The 27,938-nt window shown below is 41.5% G+C and overlaps 1 protein-coding gene across 10 annotated transcripts in view; it reads right to left on the reverse strand.

The window, feature by feature from the left end:
* Positions 1 to 27,938, reverse strand: part of HECW1 (HECT, C2 and WW domain containing E3 ubiquitin protein ligase 1) — a 267,140-nt gene that overhangs the window by 8,873 nt on the left and 230,329 nt on the right. For all 10 annotated transcript variants that reach the window (XR_007157656.2, XM_048046401.2, XM_048046403.2 and 7 more), the window contains 5 exons: positions 11,833 to 11,931; positions 10,234 to 10,363; positions 5,817 to 5,963; positions 4,334 to 4,448; positions 2,887 to 3,085 (listed from right to left, as the gene is read on the reverse strand). Coding sequence is in view for 9 of the 10 variants with exons in the window: in XM_048046401.2 (XP_047902358.2) it covers positions 2,887 to 3,085; positions 4,334 to 4,448; positions 5,817 to 5,963; positions 10,234 to 10,363; positions 11,833 to 11,931 (690 nt within the window). In the remaining variant the exon portion in view is untranslated. The remainder of the gene's footprint in view (positions 1 to 2,886; positions 3,086 to 4,333; positions 4,449 to 5,816; positions 5,964 to 10,233; positions 10,364 to 11,832; positions 11,932 to 27,938) is intronic.

Consider the following 27,938-nt stretch of genomic DNA (forward strand, 5'->3'; position numbering starts at 1 on the left):
ACTTTGCAAGACACCTGAAAACCCAAGGGCCGGAATAACCTGTCCCCAGGGACCCACCATCTACCTGGATGGCAGGAAAGCCAAACGCATCAGCTTTATGCAAGCTTCTCTAACACCTCTCACAGCACTGCATTTATGGGGGCAGGGCCTAAGAACTAAGGCCAGTAATTAAGAGGTGCAATCTGTATCTGCTCACATGTATGACTAAATCTGATGATTGCTAAGACACACGAGAGAGCTGTTCTTTTTTCTAGGACATTGAAAATGTGGAACAACGTAACTGTAAAATTGTAGGAATTGTTAGAGGTAGAAGGGAATTTGTTGTGGGTTATTTTAAACAGCTAATGTTACACTCATATTATGTCACAGGGAACAAAGGCCTACAGGATATAACATATGACTTTTTTTAGCCTCTAAGTCTAAGTAAATATGTAAGTAAATCTAAATAAACATGAGCAAACCATAATCAGGCATTTAAAAAAAGTTTAAAATAACATTTATTTAGTTGCCTAACTAAGGATTTAGAAAGCCTCCAGGTTTACTCTGTGTGTTTTATGTGTTTCTTAACACTGTGTATACTTGGCAGCACCCCATAACTTTATAAAAATACAGGTAGTAATTCACAGCGATCAAGCTGTGTTCATTCCCGTGAGCATGTGTTGTTTCTCTTTCCCCTGGCTAAAATGAACGCAAGGCTCTGAGACTTCTAAAAGGTGCTAACAACTTTCACCTGGAAAAGAGGCCTTTTTCAGGGAGAGCAACAAGTTCAGCGATCAGCAGACAAACACAAAGCTGTTAATGTGAATATCTCGAGGCTAACTGAATCTGGGTCATAAGTAATGCCTAGGTTCACAAAAAAAGTTAAGCAGAGCAGAAAGAGGCCAATTACCTTTTCAGAACTTAATGGGTCAGCCCAGGGCATTTTCTGTGCACGTGCCAAGGTCCACCCTCCCCGCTTGCCCCTTCCCATTATGGGAAGTGCTGAGAGTGTTCTGCCGAAATGCTGTGCAATCTGTGAGCTCCAGTTGCTGCCTGCCTACAGGCAGGAATGCTTTTGGTCAGCTCCAAAACTGTTACACAGAACCAGACTATGTATCTATGCTGCAAAAGGAAGATCAGGCCTATGCACAGCAAACTGCAGCTCTTAGGCTCTTTTTCCACATTGCTGGCTGAAGCTCAGAGGGCGAGTCATCTCACTGACCTTACATGTTTCCATCTGTTTTTAAATCTCATTGCCTACACCTAGCTTTCCTGTAGGCTCTAGGTCTCTCTATAGTCTCTGCAGAGTCTTTATGTTCAATGGAAATAAATCAGAACGTACCAGGTGTGATTCAGTTGAGCTATCTTAAAAGCCTGTGTTAAGGTGAGATGAATTGTGCCTTAAAAACACTTCCTCCCCTTTTCCTGACTTTAGAGGGAGTCCATCTAAGATGTTATCTCGGAATGTCTGCTGATGCGGTGCCTTTGGTCTGGCTCCCGCATGTCCCCACTGCATAAACATGTGAAGGTTTGGACTTAAGACAGTGAGCAGATTCGGAGTTCTCCTCTCCAGAGAACTCTGGAGGTCTTCTCAAGTCCATCCTTACAGCATGATTCTGGGTAAATAATATGGACGGCAAGTGACTAGAAAACTGGATCAGACCACAGTTAATCGACTGCCTGAATATATCTGCAAGTCTGTGAGAACAGATTTTTGTTGCGTGCTGTGAAAGTAGTTAGCCTCCTTTGGACTGCAGCTGAAGTCAAATGGTAAGAGCCCAAGGGACTCTCTGAAAATGCCTTCTTACCTGGATGATCTGGAGCCTTTCTGCAAAAGACTTGCCCTGATTCTAGCCATCCCAGGCCAGCAGAGAGTCACCCAAGGAAACTGAATGCAGGCTGGTAAGCTGCAAAACATGTCTGAGGGATTTCAAGGTCTCCTTTGGCTTCCAGTTCATTTCCAGAAGAATAATTTAAATGTGAATAGATACTCTTGGAGTGCTGGAAGAAAGCATCCTTTGGAGGGCAAATGTTCGGTAAAAAGCCCACTCAGCAAATTAACCTCAGAGATGAAAAATGTTCTGTAACCTCAATGGGGTAGAGTCTTAGGCAACTGTAAGGACATTCAAGAAAAGGTGACTCACTTCAGGGGGGAAGGATGGGTGCTGGTCATGGATAAAGTGCTGGAGCAGAACTCAAAGCTCAATGTTATTGATGGCTGTGCCACAGCTCTCTTGGATAGCCTTAGTAAGTAAGACCACCCCTTGGTGCCCCGGTTCCTTTGTACTTAAAAAGGAAGACGACCTCTCCTTTGGGAAGTACTGTGAAGTCTGTTGGCTCTGTATGACGTTATGGCTCATTTGCTTCTAGTTCAGGCTGGCTGAACTCGCTGTAACATATTGAGTATTATCACCACACAGTCTGAAGTCCCTCCACTAAGCTTCCTCGTGATAAAAAAGTGGAACCATCAGAGCAAATGAAGGGATTACACAGGTCTCTGGCCAAAAATCGGAGGTGGATTCTGACTTTCATGGCTCTGTAACTTCACGAGTGTTTTTACTAGTATTTTGGAAGTAAAGGGAACAGAATCAGCTGACAAGCTGCTGGTGGTGTGGATCTAATAAAGAATCAAAAAAAAAGAACTAGGTTCGGATATATGGAAACCTTAACTTTAACCTTTTCCCAGGGTTCAAAGTAGTTTAAACTGAGCCTGCAAATCAAAAAAAAAACAGCAAAAGAAAAACACTTTTCTCTGAATGTAATTACAGAAAACCATGATAATTGTTTCTTTGCTGTTTTAAGATGTCTTTACCATATTCATTATCTTTGACTGGCAGAGAGATATAACTAAGTACAGGCTCATCTTTCTCACAGAACTTCTGTTTTTGTATCCTAGTAAGGACATACCTTGGGAGGGAAGTTATTTTTCCCCATTTCTCTATACAGAAGCGACGAAGTCCGTTGCTCCCTCGGAGAGCTGCAAAGCCCTCGTATGGCACACTTGATGTTCCAGTGACAAACTGCAACAACCGGAGTCTCTGCTCATTGTTAAATCTCTCTACTGCTGCCCAGAACCACCGTATTACTATGTGTCCATCATGGTAACCTAAACCAAGAAGCAAGAGAGAGAAATTAAATTCACACCCTTTAGTGTAACAATGAAATATGTTCTCACAAGCATGGGGCAGTAGATCTCCTACTGAAAAGATCCTGACCTAACAATATATTTTTTTCTTGATGAGTGGTAGGTCATAGCCCCCACCTTGTCCTAGCTCTGGATACTATAATATGGCTAACTCATTTGAAATCCAAAAATTGAAATATGTACATCGGCTTCTTACAAATCCCTTGGCAAGAACTGGGGCTACCTGCACGAGGTATAAAAGACCAGTTGTGATATGCCACACAGTTTGAGTCCTAACAGCTTGACAATTTCTGGTTCCCAAATGCATTCTCTTCTGGATAGCAACAGTGTCCAACATATGGAGAGGAGTTTGGGGCCGCAAGCTCTTCCCTGGCAAACCTCCCACCTCAGGGACTCTGTGCCTTGGTTTGTGCTAGTGAAAGCCAGCACAAACCCAGGCTTAATCTGTTTCAGTAGGTAAACTGAAAAAAGGAGGAGGAGAATAACTTGGAGGACCAGCTGTACTTGTGGTTAGCTGAGTATTTCAAGGTAACAGCAGTTACCTTGAAACAGGTTGGGCAGTCAGCAGCAAAGACCTAAGCTTTGTATTTCAGGGAAGGATACATAAACCTTGGGCTTTCCTTCTGTAATGCAGAACTCATGGATTTCACATTGATCCATCATCCAAGACAGCCTGGGTAAATCATGCTCAGCAAAAACAGGCCAAGTATTAGAGGATAAGGGAAAAAATCCAACTTGACATAGATAGGTTGAGGGAATGGTTAAGCAAGACCTGTATTTTGTTGAAGTGTAATTGGGAATAGTGGAATTCAATTCTTGAGCCTCCTTCCCTACTGAAGCCAAGAGGACTTGTGATATTACTTCACAAGGAGACCAGGAGTTCATTCACAGTCATCTGAGTAAATAACTTATAGACCTAACGCTGCAAATCCTTTTCAGTCCCTAATAGTCAAAACTCCTGTTAAATCAGTAGGAAGCGAGAGTGGGTAAAATCTGGACAGAAGTTGCAGAAGCGATTTCAGTATTATTACATCTGTCAATTCAGATCTGAGGTCTTACTTATTTTTTCTCATGAGTTATTCTTCACAAAAAAATCTAAACAGAACAGGCCATTTCCCTCAGGAGGGGCAGAAGGAAAAAAATGGACTGTCTTCCATGTTTTAGACTGAATACATTCAAAATATTAGTAAGCATCAGCAGGCAGTTTACCTCCACGATATTCTGTGTTGTTACGCCAGTCATTGAGATCTATTTCTGCAGTGCCAGCTATAACCAGCTCCAGTTCTCTGGCATCAAAAACAGAGACAAGCCTGGAGTCTACAACCTGGAACAAAAAGCACTTGTAAGCACAGTTTCAGACTGGAAATAAAGCAGATGCAATGCCTCGTAAACCTAGGGCTCTGATGGCCAACTCTTTCAGTGCTGGCCGTTGAAGTCTGCATGCTGACAGCTAACTTCCACTCCTCTGCTGACAAATCTCTGCTCTCCTTCAGTGAGTCTGCTGATGTTTTCATCTGCAAACAATGACAACACATACAATTTGATCTGAATGAGAGAATGCAAGTAGCAGTACATAGTTTGTGCAGAAAATTCTTCATTGTTACCACTGATTCCGACGAGTGATTTTGATGGTCAAATTACTAGACTAGTAATCTGGACAATTTGTTTGGCATTTGCATTTGTTTACAATTGTGTACAGTGGCCTTAGGTCTTCATCCACTGAAGATGCAGCAGAGGTTCATCTTCTTCATTAGGTTAAACCAAAAGCTACAGTAGTCTGAAGTATTCACAGGGAGAAAAAGCTAGTGAAACATCTGGACTGTAAACTGTATGCAGTCACTTTGCCAATCCCTTTCCACAGGACAGGGCTAACAAAGTCTGTGCAGCTACAAAGCCATCCTCACTGGCTGCCACTCCCATGACTGCTCAGAGCAACCACTTATCGGTATTGTTCTGGGTGTTCAGTACCTGCTGTTCTGTTTTCCAAGGTTCCTAGTCTTTCAGTTTATTTCTCTCCGTGAGATATCCCTCAGATTCTACTCACATAATATAGCTACCAGGGCAAGATGGATGGTTGAGTGTGATTAGTAAGGGGCATGAATAGGTGACTACATGGATGGGTTAGCAAAGCCGCGGGTTTTCATCCAGTCTTGGACAGTCCTTGTAGCAGCTCTGCCACACGGATGTTCTCAGCTCCAGATCTTCAGCAGAGATAAGTTAGCAAAATCCAGGGACAACAATGGAGCACCATCCGAGAATACTAGCAAGATATGTGGCTGACTGAATCCCAGGAGTAAATTTACTGCAATGAGTCCATAAAGATGTAGTATGTCACACCAGCTCCTCACTCAAGTGTACAATTCTTCACACTTGCCTTTTGTTTCACAGCCAGGTACAACCAAGTTTGCACACCACCACATCACCACACCTCTTACTACCTGAATGGAGAGCAGTGATCTTTCTTAACTATTCATCACGATGCTTTATTGTATTCAGAATGCGTGTTTCTTTCCTATCTCCCTTAATGCTAAACATGCTATCTCCAAGGTTCCTGGCTGCTACAGATCCAGGCATTTCAATTCCTTGCCATTTGTGTCTTTCACTATTTCCTAGGGTACTGATGAAGCATATTTTAACCACGGGGTCATCTCATTCAGATGAAGAGTGGAAGACTGTGGTCGTTGTTACTTACTTCGTAGAAGCCACGGACCAGGGCCTCTGTTTGCTGAACCACTCCTCGTTCCACTCGCCACTTAACCATTCTCTCGATGTACTCTTTTTTGTTCTTTTCTGTCACTGCTGTATTTGCCCCTCCAGATTTCAACTCTCTCTCTGTCACCTAGAGAACCAAGATGAATGGTGGGGTAACAATGTATGGATCACATTGTGTTTCAAATTTAAGGGTACTTTGAAAACATAAGTGAAAAATAAAAAAGACATATTTCTAGTTCTGTCCTCCTGGTCTCTTGTCCATTTGTAGTAGAAAGAAAAGGGATAATGAGGGGCACCCACCTCCACCTCACAACCTTTCCTGCAGAACCAGCAGAGAGTGATTCAAAACCTTTGGTTTACTACACATATATCTAGCAAAGTGGGAAATTTCAAGAGGCTACATACAGCTTTGTGATCTCTGTTCCTCCCTCAGCCCTAGCCCTAGCCTTATTCCCAGCTGAAGCTGGACTGACACGTAGGTTACTCTATACTGTACCAGCAAAGATTGATTCTGAGGGCACCATCCGTAAGCCATGAGCAATGTGCCATCCTGGCCAATCTTTCCATCTCCTCCTCTCCCACTTGCTCCCAAGAGTGGATACTGTAACAGGGAGATAACCATGCTAGTGTTCTACTTGCTGCAGGTTACCCAAGCAGTAGTACAGCAACAATGGGATGGAGGCAATCCCAGTATTGGAACAGGCAGACTGTTTTGCCAACTGGAAGGGGTATCTACTTATGACAGACTCTCTTCAGCAAAAGCGTTACCCTTGGACCTAATTAAGGTGAGTGTAGTAAAGGTGTTTGCTCAGAAATGCCAAAAGCCAAGAAAATTCTCACAAAATGAATACTTCCAATACACTGCCTGACATTGGACAGTAACCTGCACAGAGGACAAATACAGTCATTGTGGCATTCAGAGTTTTGTATCAGCCACCCAAACCTCAGAGTTATAAGCTATCCAGGGGTAAGAAAATGTCAATCAGTATGTAATGTAAATATTTTTTTTAAGCCAGATCCACAAAATTTCATTGCATTTCAATGGTTAATTTAGTTGGCCTGGGTTACTAAGGCTTGAGATTGAGAAGTGATTTAAGAAATCAATCTAGATTCTACCCAGCAAGCACACAACTATTCTTGCATGTGACAGAAAATAATATTTATCTTGTAATTATTTTCGCATTCAATCTAGTGGATTTAAAAGGAAGAATGTTTTGCTCTCCTCTACGGTTTTCTGCTCCTATAGCAATGATGTCTAGCACAGACAGTAAATGAGCTGCACAAATACATATACATATACAAATACAAATAAATATTTGTATTATTTATATTATTATCCACTTATTAGCCCGACAGACAGCACACAGAGGATATTTAGTATTTATGTCACTTTGCTTGAGGGACACGTAGAAAAAATATGAATTATGGAAACACTCAGTGAGTCATCTAATCTGTAGCTTTGTTGGGAAACAGCAAGAACAAGTAAGGTTGGATGTAATGAGTTAGGAATTCTTAGCTGGTTCAGGTTAAATTCCCAAATGTAAATCACTACAACACCATTACACAAGCAGAGCTGCATCATTCAGAGGGCAAAATTCTTGCCCAGCTGCCAGGCCGTACTTTTCAAGACTGTGCAGCATTAAGATACATCAGTTAAAACCAATAACTGAACATTGTCTAACTTCCATAAATCCAGTTGTTCTACATCTCCTTGCAAGGTTTCCACAAATACCCAGATATACTGGTGATTTCTTCAGCTTGTCATTATCCATATAATTTCAATACAATTATTTATCTAGACTTGGAGGCAGCCAATCGATGACAGTGGGTCTTGATTTTTCCTTTTTCGTTCACAGGGGTATTAGCCACAGCTGTGAGGTAGAATTCTGCGCAGCACCTTTCAGAGCAGCAAGCAGACATTTCAGCTAATTTAGCCCACCCCTTTTACCTGACCAGTGCAATTGACAGGGCATCCACATAGAGCACCTGGAGACAGTTAGGCCTGCAAGAACACTTTCTACTGGGTAAAAGCATGAGCAGGTACAAGCAACTGCCACCTCTCTGAGCCTTATAACCAAAACTCTCAAATTGGCATCCAGTCCTCACAAGTACAAATGCAGGACGCTCGGTTTGACACCACGTCTTTGGTATTAGAGTAGTGCTCTGGGCACCAGTATGGAAGGAAGATGGAGCTGCTCATTAGTACACTTCAATTAGAAAAAAAAAAAAAAAAAGGTAAAAAGGTACCAAGAAAGAGGATTTAGGCCAAAAGGCTTAAAAGCTAAATACACTGGTGAGAGATGCACAAGAAAGAAAAAATGAATGAAGTGCTGACTTGTCCATATTAAAGTCATTGTGGAAACAGGACGAAAATGCTGTGACCCATCCGCCACAGAGCTTCTCCAAGAGCCCCTAGTTCTTGTTTCCCTTACCCAACCCTTGAAGTCCAGCTTCCCAAATATTAGCAGAACTCCCATTGTGCATATGTATCCAGCAAAGCAATGTTCAGATGGTATTTCAGTGGTCAGATACTCTTGGCATGCAAGAATTTCCAACTGGGATGCATCTGTGAGCAAAAAATGTGATTGCAGTTTCTCGGGAATTTTGCTGTCAGCACTTAGCAAATTTCTTAAGGGGGAAATCTCACCTTCACTTTGACTCTTGAATTCTTGACGATGGCATTTCACAGTGAGAACCACTTTTTCCCATCACTAGTTATAGCAAGGTTAGTGTCTAGTGCATATGAAATAAAGTACTAGATGGCATGTGAACTGGCATCAAAATCTTTTTGTGTTCTTTTGCTTTAGTATCACAGTATCTACAAGAGATTGTAATTTTATTTCTGTTCTTTTTGGAGCCATCCCTTATCTTCCACAACAGACTCCTCTGTAATTGTCTAGCTCTTTTCTTTGGGGAGAGCTTAACAAGTAATTAGTGTGCCAAATGCTACCTTCAGATGCATAAGGGCAATTCAGGCTGAGATTCTTATTCTTCTTTGTAGTCTTCCAATGCAAATACAAACTTGTCTCATCTGTCTTTGTGAATATGTCTGCATGTTTTGTCTGTCTTCATGTATTAGTCTTACACGGCCGTACCTTCCAGGGAAACCACTGTACTGTCAATTGAATGTCATACAAACTCTCAGCTCATAACCAGGAAAAAAAAATGCATTTAAATCTGTGAAAAATGATGTTATCTTTCCTACAGGGGTTCTTACCTCAGTTCTTCTGCCCCATCCTTTTTATTTCATCTGTCCTTGACTCTGCTGACCCTTCATGCCCTTGTACAACAAGCAGACTAAATTCAGTTTTTAAAACATCCTCTGAAGTCTTGCTTGCTTTCTGTTACTTTCAAGCTTATAGCTGAGCAGCCCTTTTACTCTCAGGGCCAGGATTTCTTGCCTCCAAAACAAGTCTAACTCTCCCTTAGCTCTGCATGCTTTCACTCTGCAGAAACTCCTCCTGTCAACTTTACTTTTGACAGCTAAGAGCCGCTGTCTATATATTCCACCCAATCTCTCTGATCCCTTTGACACTGTGCATCTCTGCTCCTTACACAGGAATTAACTTCCCTTTAGATTCTGCAGTACCTGACGAGGTTGGTTCTTCAGTCTTTCTAGCTTTCATCATCTCCTTGGAGATCCTTAATTTTCCCCTAAATGTTCTTCTGGGTCCCTTCAAGACTTTTCAGAAACAGTTATAGCCTGATATGGGTTGCAACAGCAGAAAGCACCAAGGCTTCAATGCAAGCCAAAGAAACACACAGAAGACCCTGATATACGTTCTGGTTGCCAGTCTGCACTGAAGCCAGGGTTGTTCCCTATTTAAGGTTATAGTTATCCAGATCATCTAGGTTAAAGAGAATCACCTGAGTAATGTACAGTTGAATGGTAAAAAGCATAATAACTGTATGTATTTAGCAATATGTGAAGCAGGTGCAAGGTAAGTGAGTGACACGGAAGCTAACAGGAATATATCAGGCAAAATAGTGGTGAGAGTTGCCATGTCTTACACCACCTGCCACATGCTTTTCTTCCTTCCTGACCCCCCTCCTTTTAGTCACATCAGCTTTATGTTACATTGCTTGAATTCACTGAATGCCACAATCTGTGTGAACTACACCCTGGAGAGAAGAGCTGCACTCCACTTCAGAGAATTCCTCATGCTCATCAGTGTGTGGCTCAACAGGCCTGCAGGGGGGCTGTGGCTGGTATTTTATATTATAGACCCTAAGAATAAACATCTACATTGAAACAGGTGGCTTGAAAGAAACAGAAAGTAGGAGAAGAAAATGCTATTGAAAGGCTAAATGATCTGTTCTGACAGAAAGATGTTCATCATACTCAACTTTGTCAGCTTCAAATTTGTTTTTCAGATGTTTTGCATAGCTGTGCTCACCTGTCCAAACACCTCCTCATTCACTGTGAAGGTGAGATCCAGGATATCTGTGATGTTATTATCCTTCATCCACTGCAAGCTCTGATGGAACTCTTCATCCAGGTACTCTAAGTCACTTAAATCACACGGCCTGGTTGTGAGGCAAGAAAAAAGACGCAGCTGAATATATGACCCCATGACTACTGGTAAGATAACTTACTACTAAGAATGCGAGTAAATTTATGACAGAGATCCAACATAAAGCTGGTGTTCATTTGGATTTGTTAACATCAAAGGCTGTTACACAGACCCTCTTAGAGCAGTTCTGCAACTGTCTGCTTTGCATGGCTGGGCTCAAGGCCAATTCTGCTGGCTGCCCACACTATTTGCTGTTGGAAGTCACCCCTGGGGTACAATTTTTTGTGAATCTTCAAGATGCCCTGCACTTCAGAGCACATGCTTACCTTCAGTCCCAATGGGCCTCACCATGTTGTGCCTGGCTGCTCTTCCATGTATCCATCATCCTTGAGGTGAGCTCACAAGACTGACATAAGGCAGACCAGGCAGCCTAAATTTTTGCTAATAAGGAGCCAGCCTTGCTTGCTGAAAGAGCAGGCGGATGTTACAGGCAATCTGGTTTCAAATCCCCTAAGGGGGCATTAAGGATGCAGGAGCACTCTAGATTTTAGGCTATTTCCAGACTGGCTCAGATACAATATAAATATGAGTGTTTGGACCCCAGCAATACTCATTCATTAAAAAAAAAAAAAAAAGAGACAAAAATAAAACCCAACACAAAATGAAATACATGTTAAAGAACTATATGGACTCTTAATAGAAGTATCTTTCCTGATTTGTATTCATCCTAACTGATAACCTTTTTCAGCTATGCTTTAGTGTGCTTTTTGTCATTTAATTGCATTCTTGACTTACTACTTGAGGCTTTTCTTAATGCTGCAATTTTTATGTACGCTGTCTTCCTGCAGTCCATTAAAGCGGCACAGATTATCTGTTAAAGTTAACCTTATAAACCTTACAGAGTTGACACTGAAGATAATATATTACTGGTAGCTTCTGCTTGCTAATGTAAAAGACAGAAGAAGACCACCAAGAAATATTCACTGTTTAGAGCTGCATTACCATTCCTAATTTAGTCCAACTTCTGTTTAGAATGAAAAAGTACCCTACTAGTAAGGCATGAGAATTTGTGTATTTTGACACTCCCCTCCTTTTTTTTTTTTTTTTTGAGGAAATAATGATGTCTGTTCTATCAGAGATGGTTTACAGTCTTCTACATTATTTTAATTGCTTTGATAACTTCTAATCAGTGGTAAACTCTGGAATTATGGGTCTGTACCTTCAAAGGCATGTTCCTAAATGTCATACTTATTATCCACTTTTATCAACATAGGCAGCATTTATGAAGGGCAAATTCTTGGAGAAAGTCAAGAAATATTAAAACGTGTTTGTTTTCTATCAACAGACAAACGGAACAACAACAGAAAAAAATTGAAGGTCAGAGCACTCAAAACAATTCCATGAGGGTCTGTGCCTCTGCGAAACCCACTGCTGCGTCACTGTTTCTGAACTGTATCTGCACAGTTGCACGCTTATACTTACAGCCTTAGTAGTGCTTTGTAGAACGGCCTTGTGAAGAAAGCATCAAGAAGGTACTGATGAATGAGCGCAAGGCCAAGAATACGACCACTGAACCTGAACCTGGGATATAAAAATGCAGAGTAAATGAAGTGTAACTCAAGACATTCAGCATAGAAACTTACACAGGTAGCAGCTGTTTTTAGTTTCTCTCTTAGTTTCTTCCATTTATTATTATTATTCCCCTACCCCAGCAGGTATCTAACACCACCCATCACATATCTGACTGATCAATAATGGACCTCTTCTTGACCTATCTTCTGCAGTACCCATATACGCAGCTGGCATGTTGTATGCTTGCCTGTGACAAACCAATAAACGCTCTGAACACTCACTTTCTCTGATCTTTACTTGAATATTCTGAAGCAAACAGACTCCATCAGACACAATATTTAGCCAGTGAAAAACTGTGATACTTCATCTGGCCTCAACAGAAAATGTACTATCAAAACAGCTGTAAAGGATATTTGTTGAATCAGTATGTCTGACCGGTTACAACCCTTTCCAAGCTGTGGCTTTAAAGTACTTTAGAAAGTTAATGAGTTGACTTTACAGGTGGGAAACCAAAGTTCAAAGTACTTTATTTAACTGTTGTGACCAAGGACACATATTAAAATCAATAACTAGAGCTCAGGGAAGCTGTCCCCAGACCACCTTCCTAATGGTGATGCTCAGCATTCAAATACCCCGTGTTTGCTTCTGTTCTCCAAGTACATTAACCAGGTGCTCTGCCCATTACAATCTATGACAGGATGATAATCTATAATTTTTTTCTTTCTCTGCCTTTTTTTTTTCCCTACAACTTAGCTATTCTTCCATCAAATCTGGTTTTAAATCAGTAACTTCAGACAGAAAAATACAGAACTGGTGTAAGTCCAGGTGAGGTTTTTTTCTTAAATTTTTCTTCTTTTTGTAAAAACAATATCCATCACCCATCCAAAACTTATTTGTAAAAAAGGAGAAGAAAAAATAACACATCCTAAGAGTAAGCACTCCAAGCCTAAGCTGACTGACATCATAGTAAAGTTTTACTGAACAAAAGATGAGAAACAGATCAAGAAGCTGAGAAACCATTCCTTCCACTATGAGAACCCGTGCAAAGACCCCTCCTGCAATATGAATGAAACATGAATCTCATAATAAAAGAGGTGCTGAATATCCATGCAGTCAACTTTATGCTCATGGGACAGAACAACAAGTGCTTAGTCTGTCAAATGGGGCACAAAATAGCATGTTGTGGGCCCAATTAGCATTTACATCACCACAGGAGCTGCCTCCGGGTCCCCTGCATCCAAAAAAGGTGCTTATGGTATGCAGCTGACTGGTAACAGAAGAGTGATTATATTACCCCCTTACAGCTGTTTCCACAGCAGCAACAAAAGGCAGCTGTTGGGTCTAGTTAGGACCTGCTTCACTTCACTTGTGCACCAATGCAATATTTCCAGCAGAAAGCAATGAAAAGAGGGGGAGCTGACACAAAGAAAGCACAGTGGAAGCCAGACAGCTCAAAACCCAGAAATGCTGAGCCTGTAATCCATCAGTTTTATAGCACCTTCAGGATCTATAATCAAGTCCATTTGTCCTAAATAATGCATGTCGGCTTTCTTGGTTTTGTTCTTCACAGCTCTGTCCCCTCATCCCTTTACATTTTGAAAATAAATACTGAATGAAAATACTACGAGCACTGAGTGTTCCTCACCACAAAGCTCATCCCATGGCTACTCAGCTTTGCGGGGCTGGGAGGGCAGGAGACATTTGGAATGTAAAAAGCTGAAAGTAAATTGCCAAGAAAAGTCTCACTGATTTGGGAACTCAGTTTCTGCTATGAAATTGCTGGAATGTATGAATAGCATTGGTGTTCTCCTTGCTGCTTGTATCACTTCTGTATTTCTATGTGACTTTGAGAGTATTAATGCAAAGCTGACATGAACATTTAGTGCATTTAGATCGAGGTGTTTACAGTCATGAGTACATGTCATGGCAGCCATTAATGGCCAATTTAATTGGAACCAGTGCCTTATGGCAGAACCGTATCAAACCATCCAAAGGCTATAGGCAGAGTTTCTATCTGAAAAGACAAAGTTTGGTGGGTCAGCCTGAGCAAACGTGTGCAGTGCAGTGCAGTGCAAACGTGCCTAGGTTGTGCAGTCCGTCAGTCTGGCCTTGCACTTGCAGCCCTCTGGGACACACCAGGGCTCGCTCCAACTGGGGGCCTGACTGTGGTTCCACAGTCCCAGCCCTTGTGATGGTACCGTGTGGAAAAGCAAGTCCAGTGCTAGCTGGTCTGGATAAAGGATGTGAAATAGTTAATGAGACATTGCCACTCTTGTTGCCTGTCAATACAATCAATAAAAAAAAAAGCTATACTGCAAACTATAGTTCTTGGCAGCTCAAATCACCCCAGGAGACACAGTGCTTTATGGTCATGGCTGCTCTTCCACACTGAGGGTGTTAAACCAGAGCTCTCCAGTCCACAAAACCTTCCTCCCCTGCACTCAGCTTTGGTATCTCTATAAAGACTTACTATACTTGACTTTTTGAGCTGAAGAGTGGTGTAAGAGAAAGTCCTCTGGCCCCTTGTCCATCCTGGACAGGGCCTGTGACCACAGGCTACACCCCTTGGATCCAGCAGTGAGTGCACTGGGAACCATGGACTGTGGTAAGTCAACAGATACCAGTCAAAAGGGAGGCCTTTGCTAAAGTGCTCACAGAACAACAACTCAGTCTATCTGCGTGTGTCTGTACAGTCCATCATGCTCCCACTGCTACAAGCCAAGTCTAACAGTCCCACTTAAAATATATCAAAACTTGCAAAAAACAAGAAGCCTTTAGTGCAAAAAAAACCTTGTGAAAAGCAACAAGAAATCAACCCCTTTACAAAAGCCAGTTAAAATGAAAATAGACTCTCGTGTTTTATTTCTTCCTGAAGGATTTAGAGCACAGGTGAAATTCAGAGGTGGGGGAGACAGTCCCTTCAAGAAAAAAAAAAAAAAAGTTTTCTTGACAGAATAAGCAGTACAGAGGTAAATCCTGGCTAGAGGGCACATACCTTCCTTAAACCTGACTTGCATTTATCTTTCCAAGGAAGTGTAAAATGCTTGTTCGATTTTTTTCTAGCACGAAAGATAGCTTGGGAGAGGTGGGGAATGTGAGGTCTCATTCTGGCTTTTTTTTTCAACACCCCTCCCTTTCAGAGACAATGATTGAGTCTGAGTAATGCGCTCTAGCAGAGAGGGGAAACATGGGAGGGAGTTAATGAGCAAGAAATGGTGGAACGAGAGACAGAATTAATGAGCATGAGAGCTGCTCTGGTTTGCCTGCCTACTGACACCATTCGTCCACTCAAAAAGGACATTGTGTGCACCTGCTTTCTGGCTTTTAACAACACTACTCTTTGATTCATTTGCAGGATTTTCCACACTACCCACCTAACTCCTTTTCCTTCTGGAGGCTGCAGGTGCCCCTGAAATAGCCTGTTTTCACAACAGCCAGTTGCAAAATAACAGGCTCGTTCTCCTTAGTGGGACTCTGCATACTTACCACATCTGCGTATGCAGAGACAAGTCCATATGCTGTAGCAGCAACTAAGCAATATTTTTTCCTCCAATTGCAGGTGACTCACAGGAAATTTAATTTACTCCTTATCATATAGCAGCAGAATAAGGCAAGACCAATAATGTTCCTTTGTTACAGGGCCCTCTCTTAACTGGTTGAACTAATGCAGCTGTTCCATACATCGCAGTCCTTCCCTGGATTCAGATGGAGAATGATGTACCTTGACAAAGTCGTAATCTAAGCATACAGGACAAGGATGTTTTTTGTTCATAATTTTATAGGGTTTGCCTTGTGGGCTACATTATCTATGGTATGAGAAACTTTAAATCCTAATAGGAGAAACTTTAAATCCTAATAGAGGAGGCATTTGATAAGATTAAAAAGATTAAAAATCTCACAAACCTTATCTCACTTAAACACATTAGTTGGGTTTAAGTGTGCCCTTCTTGATGTGGTAGCTTGTGCAAAAAATATTCAAAGGAGGGCTGAGAATCATAGAATCTCCTGAGCTGGAAGGGACCCACAAAAATCATTGGGTCCAACTCCTGGCTCCACACAGAAACACCCAATAATCAGACCCTATGTCTGAGAACGCTGTCTAAACACTTGATCTCCAGCAGGCTTGGTGCCATGACCACTGCCCTGGGGAGCCTGTCCCAGTGCCCGACCACCCTCTGGGTGCAGAACCTTTCCCTAACGTCCAGCCTGACCCTCCCCTGTCCCAGCTCCATGCTGTTCCCTCGGGTCCTGTCGCTGTCCCCAGAGAGCAGAGCTCAGCGCCTGCCCCTCCGCTCCCCTCGTGAGGGAGCTGCAGGCCGCCATGAGGCCTCCCCTCGGCCTGCTCTGCTCTGGGCTGAACAAACCAAGGAACCTCAGCTGCTCCTCATACGTCTTGCCCTCTAGGCTCCTCATCATCTTCATAGCTCTCCTTTGGACACTCTCTAATAATTTTATGTCCTTTTTATATTGTGGCACCCAGAACTGCACACAGTACTCGAGGTGAGGCCACACCAGCGCGGAGCAGAGCGGGACAATCACTTCCCTCGACCAGCGAGCAACACCCTGCTGGTGCACCCCAGGACGTGGTTGGCCCTTCTGGCTGCCAGGGCACGCTGTTGACTCATATTCAACTTGCTGCCAACTGAAACCCCCAGATCCCTTTCCATGGGGCTGCTCTCCAGCCTCTCATCCCTGAGCCTGTACATAACAGCCAGAGTTGCTCTGTCCCAGGTGCAGAATCCAACTTAAGAGAGATGAATACAGTAAATATGGTTCAAAACATATTTGAAAGTGGCATTTTCCGTTCACAAGACTACTGAAAACTTTCTTTCATCTTTAAGACAAACTTACACATTCTGTTGCATCAGCTTTAAAGCTTTTGTCTGCTTAATTGTGCAGAAAAACTTCTGGCTACCTGAAAGACAAGCTGAACAAACGAAGCTGCACTTTGGTACAGGATTTGTGCCCTTGGCAGCTGTTCTAAGGAAGAATGATGCTTGGCAGGTGGATGCAACCAGAAAGCCTATTAGTCCTTCCACAGTGGGAAAGGTTGGACCTCATCTCAACCAGTATTAGACACCACAGAAACTAAAAGGGGAAAATATTTGAAGGGCCCAGTCATGGATAAAGCTTTAATCTGAAAATGCATCTTATTAGATGACAGAGAAGTCAATCATGAACCCCAAATTTATAGGAAACTAAGCATCATGGGCTCCCGAGACTGTGGTACAGCATGTTTTAAAGGACAGTTAAAGCCTCCATTGTTACAGAGTCTTGCAAGCATTCTGAGGGCTACAAACCAGTGATTAAAGGAAGCAAAACCCATTCTTATAGCCGAAAATATTGTGACTTGGAATCTTGTTATTTGGGGGTAAGGAGGTCATGCAGAGGTAAATTTATTTATTAAATTCATGATTTCTGAATTTTGGTGGATTTACCATCATTAGCATTTTAAAATGAAGAACAATGTTTCCCCTAAAAAACATATTGTATTTTGGGTTAGGAGTAATGCAAGCCATTTCTAAGGATGTAAATTTTGCACAAAAGCAGACCAGATGATTACAGCAACTCTGCCTGCCTCATACACTATGAATTTTAAGCAAAACTAGCAGTGTGTCAGGAACATGCACCAGAGGTATGTGTCTATACAATAGAAGTACATATCGTTGTGTTGGCTCACTGTAGGACATAATCAACATGTCCTATAATGACCTGCATCTACAGAGCAATAACCTAGCATTAGATCAGATCATCTTTACAAAACCCTGGCAGCAGGTCAAATCCACACCTTCTATCAGCTTCATTAACAAATGCCTTTCTTTAGTTTGGTGTGCATATTTAACCTCTACTGACGATGACAGAACTTTTGAGTGGACTAATGTGATGACACAAAGTGATCTATAGTCAGGAAGGTCAGTCAGCTAACACCACTCTGTTTATCCATCTTGCATCTGCAAACTTTGCAGACAGCCTCTTTGGTACCGTGTTATTTGGTGTTGTGGCAAATTTGCTCTGCGCATCTGCAGGCTTAGAGGTGGATGCTGTGGCATTCCAATGCAACGCCTCTTCGCTTCAGGAATCTGATGAGCTCATGTGTCGTTAATACAAAAGGAATGATGCTTACAAAGGCCAGGAGACAAAAGTTCACAAAGTCTCAGTGCATTAAAGACAGAAGTTAAATAATTCCTAAACTAGTCCTGAAGAAGAATTCCAACAGAAGGAGTAACATTATTGTTGGCTCATTTTCTTTTCTTATATCCGTCTCCGATATGAAGAATTCTCAGCGCAACAGATATAATTCTGGGTCAACTCTATGCTGCTCTTCTCATATTGCAGTGAGGACTCATCCCACCTCTTCTGATGTCTAACCATGCCAACATCTCACCTGAGAACTTACCCTGGACCCCCATGCTTGCTAAGCTTCTACAATGAAATGACCAACCTGGTAGATCAGTAGAGAGCAGCAGATACTGTCAACCTGGACTTCAGTAAGGCTTTGGACACTGTCTCCTGTAAGATCCTCACATGTTGATGTATGGGCTGGACGGCTGAGAGTGAGATGGACAGAAAACTGGCTGAACAGCTGGGCCCAGAGGATGGTGATCAGTGTCACAACATTTAGCTGGAGGCCAGTGACTAGCAGAGTACCCATGGGGTCAATACTGGGTCCAGTTCTATTTAACATCTTCGTTAACGATCTGGACGATGCGGCAGAGTATATCCTCAGCAAGTTTGCAGACAACTCAAAACTGGGAGGAGTGGTGGATACACCAGAGGGCCATGCTGCCATCCAGAGTACCATCCTTGACAGGATGGAGAAATGGGCTGACAGGAGCCTCATGAAGTTCAGCAAGAAGCAGTGCTAAGTCCTGCATTGTTCCTCCCCCTGTTGCTGTGGAGGAACAACCCCTGGCACCAGTACATGCTGGGGCCACCCAGCTAGAAAGCAGCTCAGCAGAAAAAGACGTGGGGGTCCTGCTGGACACCAAACTGAACTTGAGCACACAACAGTGTACCCTTGCCACAAGGAAGGCTAACTATCCTTGGGCTGTAATTGGCAAAACATTGCCAGCAGGTTGAGGGAGGGAATCCTTCCCTCCTGTTCAGCACTGGTGAGGCCATTCATGGGGTGCTGTGTCCAGTTCTGAGCTCCCCAGTACAAGAGAGACATGGACATACTGGAGAGAGTCCAACAAAGGGCCACGAAGATCAGTGAACTCAAACTCCTCTCCTGTGAGGAAAGTCTGCTAGAGGTGGGACTGTTCAGCCTGGAGAAGAAAAAGCTCAGGGGGATCTCATCAATGTATATTAAACACTGGAGGAGGGTGTGGAAAGACAGAGCCAGGCTCTTTCCAGTAGTGCCCAGTGACCAGACAAGAGGAAATGAGAACAAATCAGAATGCTGAAGGTTCCCTCTGAACAGCACTTTTTACTGTGAGGGGACTAAGCAGTGGTACAGGTTGCCCAGGGAGGCTGTGGAGTCTACCTCCTTAGAGATCTTCAAAAGCCATCTGGACATGGTCCTGGGCAACCTGCTCTAGGTGTTCCTGCTTGAGCAGGGGGTTGGACCAGACAACCTCCAGAGCTCCCTTCCAACCTCAACCATTCTGGGATTCTGTGTGATGAGCTTCATTTTAATTTAATTTTCTAAATTAAAAAAAAAAAAAAAAAAGAAACATTTAGGACTGCTCACATGGAGCAACTGTGCGAATTTCCATCCTGGAAAATGATGGATGTTAAATAGTTATAGACTACAGGGATTTATCCCTGCAGTCCCTGCAAATGTTATTGGGACTTAATAGAGCATACATTCTGCTCAGAGCCAAGGCATCTCATTCAGGCATTGAAAGATGAGAGAGCATATTTTATAAGTACCTCCTTGATAATATTCTGTCTGCTGGTTCTTACTATAAAACTTATAAAACTTATGAAACTTAGTTATATATTAAAGGAAATTTGTAACACTCATTTAAGAAAGTGCTGGCTTTTCTTAAGTAGTCCTGATTGGAAAGCATATGGAAAGTGAACCAGTACAGCAGGTCTGCTTGCAGGTTGCCATAAAATACAAAGAAGGTGTTCAAAGATGTGTAAAATATACACACATTGACCAGTAACAGAAATTAAGCAAGAAAAAAAAAAGGATGAAAATTGATTTTCAGAGAGAAAAACAACCCGGTACAAATAAAATTACAATAGTGGTATCAGATCCTGAACTTGTAATGTTTCTGTTCAGATGAAGATCTACAGGAATAAGCCTTCTCTTGCCAGTCGTCCTTTACATAGTTTTACTTTTGCGAGGCACCTGAGTTTCATATGATGAATGTGTTTCAAGTGAGTCAACCTCTCAATTTATTATTAAACTGTGCAGAAATTTTCTGCCTGAAAAGTCAATGTATTACTGACTCCAATCAGTGCTTGCCCTACTTTTCTGGATCTATCTGCAAATGGAACACAACATTTCTGTTTCTCAGTACTAAAGAGTAACCACATGAAAAAGAGCTATTGCTTACACATGATGGAAACGTGAACTATCCATGTCATCTTAAATCTCTGGAGCTCATGTACCCTGAATTAACAATTAAATCTCAAACCATTCCTGAGGCTTAATTTACCAGTAACTGAAAAACAATGAGATAATGCAAACCTCATTGCTTCTTTAGTTAACTTAATAAAATCCTTCAAAAGTCTTTTTCTTGTCTCTAACCAAGCTATGTTGCATTTTCTCCCAAATTGTCTTTTCATCTTGTTTATATCCTGGTTATACCAACTACAAAAAAATTGTCAGGAATGGCTAAAATACTAATTGTGTCACTGAGAAAAAAACAAAACAAAACAAAGCAAAAAAAAGAAAAAAAAAAACACATGCTTTTATCAGGGAGGCTCCAGGTTATTCTACTTTAACCAGAAAAAATGAGGGACAAAGACAATATAAATACAGGAAATTCACAACACCCCCTCAGGTTTCTTTACAATAAACTCCATCAAACAGCTACTTCCAGGAGGACTCCTGAATTGAAGCACACTGTGGTTCCAAGCAATTGCTCACACAGAGAAACAGTTACAGCTGCATTTGCATGACATTATGTCAAAGATAATAAGCCCTCACAGAACTGGACATGTATGAAGCACCATGCTGAGGTATCTACACTGGCTCCTTGCCCATCACTTGAGCTGCATCAGAGGTTATTATTGTATGTACAGAATTGAGCAAATCCGTCTCCGATGACTCCTCCACACAGTGGAGACTGTGTGACTCCACTCAGTCACAGGTATGACAGCCTTGTATGAGCACTAGAGAATCCAGGCATAGGAAATGGAGGATTCATTTCCACTTCTGTCTTTCCAACTAATAAGGAGATCAATAAAGTCGACAGTCATGAAATAGGTGCTATGAAGTAGGTGCTATGTGTCATTCTAGCAATAGCGAGGAAGTTCCATGAAGGTAGTGTTTTGGAGGAGGAGAGGAGGAGTGTGACAGAGTGTTGCAGAGCCAACAACCTCTGGGACCATAACGTACAAGCATCATCCTCTGGGAGAACCGCTGGCAAAATATGATAGTACAAACATGACTAACCATCAGAAAACAGGATACTTGCAGGGTTCACCTTCTCTTGCTGGTACAATGGGTAAAACACACTGGCCTGTAAGATGGTTGGCAAACTCTCCTTCAATTCTGAGCAGTGACAACAGAGCAGGTGCAGACTGAGGTATGAACAACTGGCTAGAAGATTACAAATCTCAACACTTTGTAATTCCCAGATCCTAGATTTTTTTATTATAATAATTATTTTTTTTCCCATTGGCAGATCTTAAAGTAGCTTGCAGAGGAGATCAGTGTCATTATTTCATCTAACAAATGAAAAAACTTAAGCACAGAGGTAAAATGACTTATCTACTGTTCTTCAGGAAACAAGTGGTAGAGACAGAAACGGAATCATACTCCTTGGGGTCCCACCTCCATTTCGGTGTTTAGTGTATTTGACATTTTTTCGCGTTCTTACATTCTGTAAAGCAACATGTAACTGTGTGGATCAGCACTAGTTCATGATAGGCTCCTTATGGATCAACTCAGTCTGATGCAAACTGGTTGTTTTTGAAGCCAGCAAAAGAGCAGTTTTACCAAGAGATTTTGATTTCTCAGTCAAGCCCTTTGGAAACATGGGGAGGCACTTTGCAAACCTACAAATTGGTGAAGTTTTATACATGGTATGATTTATGATTGCTTTCCATGGCTTTGTCGTGTGTTGAAACGAACTATTCAAGTTAGAAAGGAAAATCCATAGATTTAGTCATCTGCCAGACAAGAGGGCCATAAAAGCACAAGCCAAATGACTGCACATTTTCCTTCAATGGCTAACTAAGAACACTGAAGCCACAATAATTGACTTAGTCTCAGTCAAAGGAAGCATATTCTTTCCAGTCTGTCTGGGGTATTTAAACATAAGAGAGACTGCTCATCATAAACTCACTGGTAAGCACCCAGGAATGTTTACACCGTGTGATGAAGCATGATGCAGATACCCTTGAGCTAAGTGCAAACAGGTCATCTGCAGTGCAGAGCCATGTGGATTTAGCACTTAAGGTTCAGAAGCTGTACCTTGCATTTGCACTGTGCTGCATTTCAGCTAACGATCCCTGCCTCTTGGGATGAGGTTTCTCAACTGAGCAAGCTCAGAAATCAGACGTGCTATTAAGTGTTTGATGGTCTCTTTTAGATCTCATTCTGCAAAACACTGAACAACTTTAACTTTATTAATACTACTGAAAACTGAGAGCTCTGATACTGTCCCAGGAACATGGAGAATGCAGCAGACCTCAACCTTTTCATTGCTTTTCTCAGAAGTCTGAGAAAAGTTTTGACTTTTCTGTTATAAATTCAAGCTTCTAGTTCATCTTTTCTGGAATGCAAGTCATGAGACAATGTGAAAAGCTTCCTTACACTGGACACAAGAGACTGAATTTGCAATTCTATATTCCCATTATTAAATACATAACTTTTCATAGAGGTTGGACAGGTAAAGATTGTTCACATCCTCCACAATTTTGAGACTTTATTGAGATTTTGAAAAATATTCCTATCTCAAGTTGGGGCAAACCAACAAACTTGAAATTACCCTTCTCCATATATATACATTCAGATCAGATCAATGTAAATATTTTATCTTCCCTGTTTCTGCACTTTAATGTAATGCTTAGCTAACATGTTGAAATGAAAAATATTTTTCAATGGAGAAATAAAACCTTTAACTTCCAAAATATCCCAGGGAAAGAACTACATAAAGAAAAATGCCTTTTCTATTAAAAAAATAAATACATGGCTTTGAGTGATTTACTGAAAACAATTCTGCTCCGCAAGCAGATTTTTTTTTTTTTGATGCATGAATTGTGTTTACTAATAAAAAAAGGCTAGCTTGGGAATTTCTGCACCTGTCCTAATTGACATTTCTTTATCTTACCAAAGCCTGAATAAAATATAGTAGAAATAGGAGTGGCAAAGACAACTGAGCTATACTTCAAAGTGACAACTCAGTGTTGCCATTCCAGTGTGGCTGGAACAAGAGATATGAGGACATTCACCACTCACTGGGAGTTTTTCACTACTACAAATAAACCCACCATCACTGCCCACCCTGATGCTTCCCTGCAGGCCCCTGTGCTCAAAGACAATATGGATTTTACCTTTTTCTCCTCTACCACATGCAAGGTGGAGACACCATACAGATTTTCATGTGAACCCTTCCATCACTGGGAAAATGCAATCCAGAACATTGCAAAAGATTAAATGGCCTTAAGCAAGGGGAAAAAATGACTTCTGTAAAAACACAACAAAATACAACACCCGCCTTTCCCTCAAACCAAACTCTAATTATAGAAACAGTGCTACACAACATGGGATCCAGAGAAGAGAGGAGGAGAGACTGTAAGAGACGCAACTCGTTCTAAAACCCTTGTGATACAGCCATTCAGATTCTCAAAAGAACTTGGATAAAAATCCACCAGTAAGTGACGGAAAGCCAAGAATAAGAAAAATACAAAGCAGAAACTTTTTTTTTTTTAATAGTAAAAAAAAGAAAGGGCGCTGTAGAAGCTCAGTTCGGGAGAATGTTTATTTTCTCCTCCGCTCTGGTTTGCCTTTAATCTTCCAATTCCTCCTGACCCTTAATAAATAATTAACCAGCTGCTGAGGCAGGCTCTATGTGATACAGTCATACATCAGACTTAATAGGAAAATCAAGGTTTACTTAAGTACTGAAAGCAATGAAAGAGTACAGCAGCAAGAAGGTATTTCAGTAACATGCCCTTTTCACATAGTGAAATGGTCTTATAAAATGATTTCAGCTGCATATTTATTTTAATATAATTCTTGTCCAGAAGATTTACAATAGTGCTTGAAAATTGCTCATGCAAACATAATTTATTTAAAGTAAGATATTGCTAGTAATTAAAATTTATAGCGTAATGTAAAATTAAATGCTTTGGCTTTCTATGGTGCCTTTCATCTGAGAATTTCAAAGCAGTTCAGAGCATTAGTATACATCAAGTGGATTTCAAGTTGATTACATACTGGAAATCTCTTCAGATGGAAACTGAGGCAAAGAGGTAATGATCTAAATTTCAAAAAGAACTGAATGTTGCTGGATGCCCACTCTGAGAAGTGCTGTATCTGCTCTGATTTTTAAGAGGCTGATTTTTCAGTGCTTAGCATAAACAGGCCCCTTCAAGATGGCTGTCAAAACGCTCTTCTAAATTCATTGTTCCCCCAAATGCAGACCGACACAACTGACCCATCTGAGTCAGGTACAAAACTGAACTCAGTGTTTCTGACTCCCTCAACAGAACAGGTATTGGGCCATACTCAGGTTACCTGCCACAACAGCTGAAACATGTTCCTCAGAGCTATTTTCAGTCAGTGGAGAGGAGTGCTGGTTATTTGCAGAGCTCCTGCTTCAATGTTGTGACTACTTTTCTCCACTGTTTCTATAAAGAGCCACAGAAAATGCCTAAATCCATCACAGGAGCTGGTCAGCATCTGAATACAACCCATTAGGTCATGAGGCAATTTGTCATGTTCTTTAAAAAGACTTCAGCTGAAACAAGCTATTCTCCTCGTGGCAGGATTAATGGTGCTTTGTTTCCTATAATCTGTCTGATGGCCTTACATTACTACACTGCAATAGCTGCAGTTCCTCCTACACATCTCTGCTAGCACTTCCCACACTTCTTTGGAGCATCTCCAGTTTCTCCCTCCTGCCTTCCCTGAGCATTCACAGCTCTCCCTCACATGCTCTAGTTACTGAACAAGATGGTAAAGCTGGTTCGCAGCCCGTGCTTGTGGTGGGCCTGTCAGCTCACTCAGGCCAGCCATGGGCCAAACAGAATAGGCAACTGTTGAGCTCATCAGACTGCCCTTGCTAAGGCATTCTTCAGCATATTTGTACTTTACTCAATCACAAGTTTCGCAACGCTTTAAGGAACTTTGCATCTTTGGGACATTTACCTTCCTGTCGAATAGGTCCTAAACTGACTTGGAAACTGATGGATATACAGCACAATTGCAAAAGGCAGAGCTCCTAAGGAAATCGGGTTATGAAAACCAAGCTTTCTGAGTAGAAAGGGACAGCTGAGGTTGTGACATTCTTGGTTCTTCTTGGGTTTATTATACAAAAAAATAGGAAAAACAAACACTCTGCATTCTCTGGAACACTTAGGATGGACAGTGATGGCTATGTGGTTTGTATGAAACAAATAAAAGGGAAGGTCAGAGTTTGGCATGGGGTATACCCACACAGCAGTGTGTGGGCAAAGGGAGGTTGCTCTACCCATGTGCCAAGCTTGCCAGAGCACATATAAGCAATCAAGGAGTGCGGAGCCTGAACTAATCAGCCCTGATGGGTGGCTGCATACATTTGCTCAGCTCAGTGTTCCAGTAAGCACATCAGTTAGCTTGGAAATCAAGTTCATGTCTGCATGAAGAGTGGGTGCAACAGGCTTTTGTCTACCTGCAGAATACTGTGCAGAAATACATGAAAGTTTTCTGTCTGCGTCTGTTCAGCAGCGAGAACTAGAATATGGAGGGTATTGGAAGGCATAAAAAAAAAAAGACTATGGGAGTTGAATGAAAAAACTCCTGCCCTAAAAGCAGCTGTAAATGAGCATTAAATTAATATAGTTCATTAGGACACCTCAGTGAGGAATCAGTCTACAGCTTCTGGGAACCTGGGCCACTGGGTCTGTGTCCATCCTTGTGGTCTTTAGTAGGGTTCTGTGCAAAAACACATTAGTCAAAAACCTTCAACTTTTTAATAAGCTTCTGCTAAATAAATGTATTAAACTTCATTAAAATACAAACAAACAAACAAAAAAAGAAAACAAAATCAAGATAGAACAGGACTTCTCTGAGATGGATATAGAATGCTAAGCATGATTAGCAAGCTGCAAATACCTCTAGTGCAACCGTGACATTGGGGTCTTGGTTTCTGGTTGTATAAATAATACAGCAAGGTCTGCAAATGCACAATTGTTAAAAAAAACATGCTGTCATTAATTTGCTATGAAAACACAAAAAAAAAGATGTTTCAAGTTAGCATCCCTCAGATCTCCAAATGAATGTCTGTGAATGATTTTATCTGTCTAGGCCATCTGGTCTTCTATGCAGAGACTGGGCTTCCTTTCACATTTCTGGCTGTGGTTCTAAATTCACAAACATGCAATGAACTAAAAATTCAAAAGTAGAAGATGTGAGTTAGATAAAAGAACAGGCAAGTGATCTGGGGACAGAAAGTCTGGCGTAGGTGACCATGCTGTGACTACAATGCTGTGTCTTGAAGAAGGGTGCATTACATTATCTAACTGGATTACTCCTGGGGACAGGACTGCTGTGAAGGAAAACTCTAGCCCACTCAGAAGACATGAAAAGAGAGACTGGATTTCCGCCTGACAGCAGTTTGTGAATACAGTGTTTTGTGAACTGAAAAGACAACGGTACTTTTGTTATCACTGTCAGATTAAGTACTCACAGCAGGGAGGGAAACTTCTCAGGCAAACAGTGAGAATTGTTGAATTCTAAGAAATAAAACTTATGTGATATTATGGTGACAGACAAATTTTAAACATCTGAAAATGGTAGCCACAAGAACAATGAAAAAGCACAGAGATAACAGTCCTCAGGTTTGGCAAAATGATACAGAAATCATCATGAAAACCAATTTCCACTTTACTGTGTGGCATAGCAGGACCTGAGTAGGGAAATACTATGGAAAATGGTAGACAAAATGAACGCCTGAGGAAAACAACAATGTATCACACCATGGTTAGACAAATCCTTCTGTTACAATGTCGGGTGAATGAAATGCAGTGAACAAACACCAGTCATTTTTTAGACCTTTGAAAATGCACCATGAAGACAACAGGGAGAGTAACCAGTGACCCACACGAGCATTTGAGATTATGCAAACTCTGAAACTAGATATTTTGTTTCCAGAATTTAGAAACATATTTGTTCCATCTATTATTTTGCAGGATATTTTTTTTCACTCAGGACTGATATATCCATCCATCCATCCAACCATTTATTCATTCATTCATTTATTTTTGGTGAAAAGGGGAACTAAAATATTCAGTCAAATTTTTAGTCTCCAAATCAGAGAGAGAAACACTGTCCCAATCTCTGTTAAAATGACCATTTTGTATTAACTCCAAGAGAAAGATCTCCCATCTTCCCTTTCCATCTGCTGAAGTCCAATTTAACAAGCACCAGTGCTCACAAAAAATGAAATCTGAAGTTTCTGAGGGAGTTACAAGTTTATCCCCGAAAAGTCTTGCCCTCCCTAGAGGGCCCTCCCTTCCTATCTATGTTTTCCAGAGATCTAATGCTTTAAATATCATCACCTGCCATCTCCCTGCACCCTAGGAGCACTCTGTAGAGCTCTATGTAAGATGAATTTGAGGGATATCATAATCCTGAATATCATAAAAGGAAGAAAGTGTCGGAGTATCTGAAAAAGTATCTTTGTATA

Source organism: Anser cygnoides, chromosome 2, assembly GCF_040182565.1.
Source record: "Anser cygnoides isolate HZ-2024a breed goose chromosome 2, Taihu_goose_T2T_genome, whole genome shotgun sequence".
Classification (NCBI taxonomy): Eukaryota; Metazoa; Chordata; class Aves; order Anseriformes; family Anatidae; genus Anser; species Anser cygnoides.